This window comes from Genypterus blacodes, unplaced genomic scaffold (assembly GCF_046128005.1).
Source record: "Genypterus blacodes isolate CSIRO-AG114 ecotype Tasmania unplaced genomic scaffold, CSIRO-AGI_Gbla_v1 ptg000029l_1, whole genome shotgun sequence".
Taxonomy (NCBI): domain Eukaryota; kingdom Metazoa; phylum Chordata; class Actinopteri; order Ophidiiformes; family Ophidiidae; genus Genypterus; species Genypterus blacodes.
In genome coordinates, this window is record NW_027466842.1 from 2,572,292 (window position 1) to 2,578,299 (window position 6,008).

The 6,008-nt window shown below is 41.8% G+C and overlaps 1 protein-coding gene across 2 annotated transcripts; it reads right to left on the bottom strand.

Annotated features, from left to right (window-relative positions):
• Positions 1 to 1,236: 1,236 nt before the first annotated feature.
• rab6bb (RAB6B, member RAS oncogene family b) lies at positions 1,237 to 5,638 on the bottom strand. Of its 2 annotated transcripts, XM_076144954.1 has the most exons (8): positions 5,569 to 5,638; positions 3,908 to 3,966; positions 3,127 to 3,180; positions 2,513 to 2,618; positions 2,288 to 2,399; positions 2,000 to 2,093; positions 1,715 to 1,781; positions 1,237 to 1,301 (listed from the first exon to the last, which is right to left on the bottom strand). In XM_076144954.1, exons 1-8 carry the CDS (start codon positions 5,636 to 5,638, stop codon positions 1,237 to 1,239), a joined length of 627 nt encoding a protein of 208 aa, XP_076001069.1. The 2 variants fall into 2 exon arrangements, with proteins under 2 accessions (XP_076001069.1, XP_076001070.1); XM_076144955.1 differs by lacking the exons at positions 2,000 to 2,093; positions 2,288 to 2,399; positions 2,513 to 2,618.
• Positions 5,639 to 6,008: the final 370 nt, after the last annotated feature.

Sequence of the window (6,008 nt, forward strand, 5' to 3'; positions counted from 1 at the left end):
TAATCAAGGAAGTAACAAGTAAATGTACACTTCCCCCTCCTCCTGTCTGGCTTTGTCCATAAAAGGAACATTTGAAGAAGTTTTGAAGTGTTTTCCAGTAATTAATTGACAGAGATCAACAGACAGAGATGAGAGGCTCTCTGTGAAACTTACAGAATAGAATCGGGCAATAAAAGAGGAACAAAATCAAAGCTGACATCGGACAGAGAAGAGCTTTCTGCTGCCAGGTAAACGTTGATGGTTAAGAGAGTGAAGCCCTTTAATCTGTAATTTATTAATCATTAAACATTATTACATTATTCATACTGGTGAACAAGGACCACTTCTACAGAGGGACGTTCACAACATACATATTACATTATTATATACAGTGCAGTGCATTACAGTGGATCGTTATATGTGTATTACCGGGATGGAGGGATGGGAAGATTGGAGGGAGGGAGGGATAGACGGAGGAAAGGAGGGAGGAGGAGAAGTAACGGTCGGAGGGAGGGAGGTAGGGAGCGAGGGGAGTTGTGATAGTAAGTTGTATTTTTATTACTTCTTTTTTTTTTTAAACCACAGTACAGTTTGTTCTATAAAAGTTAAACCCATAGAGAGATAGAGTGCCACATTTTCACAGCTACTGTTAGGTGAACCTACTGGAAGTTGACTCTTGTGGGAATACCAAATGAGATACATTTGTAATGAGATGCTATAGAGAGATGCTATAAAACATTCTAAGATAGTCGACCTTCGTCCGGGGCGGGAAGACCCTGGAGGGCAGGTCAAAGGTCAAAGATCAGATCAGCGTGCATGCGTGCTGCAGACATTCAGATGTGTTCAGCCATCTTTAGAAAAGAATGGCTGACCCCCCTGCTAGTTCTCCTTCTTTGTTTAGGCATCATTTTTGGTGCTTTCCATTTTTTTATATATAAAAAATACAAAACAGAACAGCGAAAAGAATTCCATTGGTCGTTCCATTTTTCCTCACTTTTTTCATTTTCCAAAACGCATTTTTGTTTCCGTGAATTTTTTTCTTTTTTTTTTTACTTTTATCCTCTGGTCACTTACATATTGACAAAGTATACAATATTTTACAACTGAACAAGACTGAAAGATAACATTTGATTTGTCCAATCAGATATAAAGGCCCAGATCCTATATCCAATTCGAGAAGTCAACTGGAAGCTAACCAGTAGTAAGCAACACAACAAGCCTATGGTGTGAAGGGAGCTGTCCAATAGCAGCTGTGCATTAACATGAGCACCCGCCCTCGGGGACAGTAGGTTCTGCTGGTTTGTCCAGCTTGATGTCAATCACTGGAAATTGCTAAATTAAGGAAAAAAGAGGGATGAGAAAGTGTCAAATATAAAAAAAAGGCCCCACAATCTAATATCTTCTATAAATGAAGAGATTCTTAATTTTCTCCCTATTTTGCCATTATATGAGTTTACAAATTGTTATCCACCCTCCATGACACATCAACCTTGCTTGTCACTCCCCAAACAACCTCTAGGTGGTGCTACACGTTTACATCCACACACGACCCTCCAGGTTTAACTGTATTAAGCAAAAAAAAAAGTATAATGGCTGATGCCTCAGTAGACAGTAGGCCAGGCTGTCTGATTGTACGAGTGCCAACAACCTACTATAGGATTAAAAAAAGCTTTTCCGTGGTTGTTTGGCAGCGGTGGCTGTCGACAAACTGAGTCATTGTGGCTGTAAAGGATACTGCCTTCAGGGTTTGCATCGTCCAGGCTTTCCATTCCAGGTAAGGCCGCTGCAACTCGACGGAACAGCTACATGGAGAAGTAGAGCAGGAGAGAAGAAAAGAGGTGAAAAGAAAGGATGTAAGACTAAAACAGCAAAAGCAGTTGTCACAAAGAAGTTCCACAGGGTCCATTTGTGGTTTGATCAGCCTAGACTGAATAAAGTGGAACAGTGGGGACAACAGAGTGGCAGAGAAAGCATCTAAGGCCTAAAATACAGTGAAATATGGGGAAACTGCAGGCATCACCTGTTTGACATTGCAGCCAGTCTTGGCACTGGTCTCGATGAACATGACGTTGAGCTCTTTGGCTCTCTGCTCTCCCTCCTCGATCGTGATTTGCCTACAGCAAAAAATCATGCCAGAATCAGCATTCCTGCCTTTAATAAGCTCTTCATTCAATACTCACATAATTCTGTGAGAGATTTCTGCCCAGTAACCAGAATAGCTCCACGTGGAAGACTAATGTGGTCAGAGCATGAATACTGTTGTTACTGAAACCATAAGGATATCTAATATCACATTAGACATGCTCACCTCTTCTCCTCCAGGTCTGTCTTGTTGCCTACGAGCATGATGATCACATCACTTCCTCTCTCTGTCCTGACATCATCAATCCATTTGCAGGTCTGCTGGAATGAGTTCACATCTGTGGAGGCCAGAATCATACAGGTTTAAATTGCACATGATGGACAGACAAATACAAACATACATACATACTCATAGTACATATCTACATATATATAGTAGGTTGGTGCTCACTTGTAATGTCATAGACGACCACTGCTACTGTAGAATCTCGAATGTAGCTTGGGATGAGGCTCCTGAAACGCTCCTGTCCAGCAGTATCCCACAGCTGCAGCCTTACCTACACACACACACACACACACACACACACACACACACACACACACACACAAAAACACACACAAAAACACACACACACACACACACACACACACACACACACATATTGACTATACTAATACCACACACTGCCTTAGTGCTCTTTCAGAGGGATGATCCAGTATCAGCCTGTATGCAGGCTGACAGAGCATAAAGAAGAGAAATTGTATAAATACGAGCTAAAGCAGATGATCCTGGGAAAAGGCTTTCACTGCTTAAAACTCAAAGAGCCACGACACCAAGGCTATAACAGCTGGGAATAACCTTAAAATAATCCTGTTAGTCTGTGAAGGGAGCAGTAATTAGACAAATCAAATCAAAGATTAGTCAAAACCAAGTGGAAAATGAAATTGTTCCTACTTGGGGAGTTGTGAAATATGCTGACTCAAATGAAATGTGTACAAATGCAATCCTTCATATGTTAATGTTTATCTGTGCTTGTGTTTGTAAATACAATCAAGGGTCCCTACTGTTCGGTCTTCCAGGTACATTGTCTTTGATAGGAAGTCGATCCCAATGGTTGCCTGTGGTGAAGAAAGAACGAGGTGAGGAAACTCATCAGTAGCACGCAGACCTGAAAACCAAATGTGTCTCTGTGTCGTCGGTCGTTTAAAGCAGAGTGGTCATTGTGTGAGTGCAGGGAAAAGAGGAAAAGGCTGATAAGAGCAAAACAGCCAATAAGCACTACAATTGAAAGCCAAATTCAAATAAAAAAAAACACTAATTTAATTTGTGTTGCCCTTAGGACACAGCAGTCAAGAATTGTTATGTACCCAGATTCTGAGAAAGAGGATAATTTATTTTCTTCCTCTTATTAAGATGACTTAAGCTTAATACTCTCACACAAACATTTCATAATTTGCATAATGCTGCATTTACATCAATAATAGTCATCTATCTGCAAGTTTTGTTACATAGAGTTTGTACTTTATTGTGTCGGGGTGACATTTATGTCCAAAATCAAAATCATCCATCCAACATGGATTCATTTGTTGTAGGTCAGATGTTAAAGATAAGATAAGACAAAATGACGTCAATCATTTTGATCAAACATCAGCAGTAAATGACATGTAAATGTATTCTGAATATAGTTCAATAGGCTCATTTATTGAAAGGATAGCTTATTATTACAAATGGCCATATGGCTTCAACAAGGAGAGTACTAATAGGGCTTAAATGAATCAGCTCATTAATCATTTTTTGTTGTTTTGTATTTTGTTTTTCAGATTAAGGATCTGTTGTGGTTCTCACCTGATACGTGTTGTCAAAGCTGTCGTACATGAACCTAGTGATCAGAGACGTTTTCCCCACTGGAACACAGAGCACATGGGTGTGGGGTTTTTAACATCACATCCATAACCAAACCAAACACTTCACACACGTGATTGAACCATTTCTTAAAGCAATCGGAGACAAAATCAGAGCGAAAATGACGATGACGTATGTGCAACCCATGATCCTGTTATCCACTATCTACTCTATCCAAGGCCATATTACAAAAATGATCTGTGAGCAAGTATTAAAACAGATTCCCCATCGTTGTTCATGATCTGGTTAGAATCGAGGACAGGATGGCTGCTGAGAGGCGTACGGTGAACCTAAAGCGAGATGATCAGCACAGTCTCTTAGCCATGATATCAGATCTACACAGAGGTGAGGGAGCGACTTCTCCAGCAGGCCCTAAAGCACTCATGCAGAGCCTCTTGTGTTTGCAGGCTGTGTGTGCTGCCAATGGGCAGTGGCCCCAGCAGGCCTCGATTCAGCACCACGGACAGCAACATTGCAGCATCCGCCTGTAAAAAAGGAGCACCACCGCCTGGATGACACACACACACACACACACGCACTACACAATATGCCATAGATTAACAGGATACAGGGCAGCTTTGGTCAGTCGACATGACACACACACACACACCCTCACGCACCATATAAGACACACAGCCTTCTGGTTGTAGTCATAACCCCGAGGTGTCATAACAGGCCAAATTATTCCTATTATTCTATTATTGCCTTTGTTACTGTATTTTATGGGATATTGGATCCGCTGCTGCCACTCTAGATGCCTGCTGTCTGAACACGTATCCAGGCAGCTTCACAGCACTAAACCATTATCGATCAGTCACCCCCCTCCCTGAATCTGTGCCATCACATCAAACCATACACTGCCATTGTCCTTTGGATAGATGGATTATTGAATATATAATATAATATAGTCTGTCGTGCCACAACCGGTGCTGCCAAGTCGTTTTCATCCAATTATATATGAGAGCCAAGCGGCGGCTGCGAGGTTTCGGAATGCTACAGACATCGGCAGGCTATAGGGTGTGTCCCGAACTGACACATGGGGGACTGTTTATTATGTTCCCTCTATTAAAAAAAACAACGCGTGGTGGAAAACACGTATATACAGACACACACTTAGACGAATAGCACGATAAAAGATGATTCAAGTCAGGAAGCAGCGATGTAATTGATATAAAAAGCGTTTGTCTGCGAGCAGATTAAGCGTGTTTTGTCGGTCACTGCCGCATATGAAAACATCCCATTTCATTTCGCCGGATACGATGCGAATAATGACGATTTGCGAAAACGGGATTATTCTGTAGGTTGTTTCTTACAGTTAAGGAGTGATCACACATGGAATACATAATTCAAGGCGAGTCCCGGTGAAATACGTGCATGTTTCCCCTCCTTTCCCCCCCTCCCCTCCCCCGTTTCCCCCTTCATAGTTAATGCAATTTACTATAAATGACGCCAAGAGCTACACGGGCCTCATATATGACAAAAGCAAGCCGATACATACACCGTGATTTAGTTAAAACTCTGAAAATAAACACGGATTGCAGACATATGGCCTTCAGCATATACGCATGTTTGACATCGGGGAGGATAACGGAGCCCTGACTCACCGCTCTGTTCGCCCAAAAACACCAGCTTAAATTTCCTCAGGGGGTTCCCCAAATCTCCTCCAGCTGACATGGTCGCAGATAAGGAGCTCAACTTGTCTTATTGTGTATATATTGAGTCTATACGCTGCGTTTCCTCAGTCGTAGCTGCGCAGGGGGATACTCCTCCTCATAGAATGATGGGAATGCAGCTCAGCATCCTCCTGTCAGTTTGGACGGCTTGTGCGCCTGCGCGACCTCACCTATTTCTTTCCCTCACCTTTCAAATCGACTATTTGACTCTTAAAGAATATATACACTCAAGTGTGTGTTTGTTTGAATTAAAGGTTCTCACACCTGTCAATTCAACACATAACGGTGTTTGTAATCTACTTCATTAACCACGGAGTGCCTGTATGAGTCCCGTTACCTTAATAAAAGTAATAACTACTTAAACTAATCAA

Coding starts and splice junctions, on each gene's coding strand:
- rab6bb (XM_076144954.1), bottom strand. CDS start 5,638: ATGTCAGCTGGAGGAGATTTGGGGAACCCCCTGAGGAAATTTAAGCTG. Junction 1,782..1,999: donor CTGGCTGCAATGTCAAACAG/GTGATGCCTGCA, acceptor TTCTCCATGTAG/CTGTTCCGTCGAGTTGCAGC. Junction 1,302..1,714: donor CGATGCAAACCCTGAAGGCA/GTATCCTTTACA, acceptor AGCAATTTCCAG/TGATTGACATCAAGCTGGAC.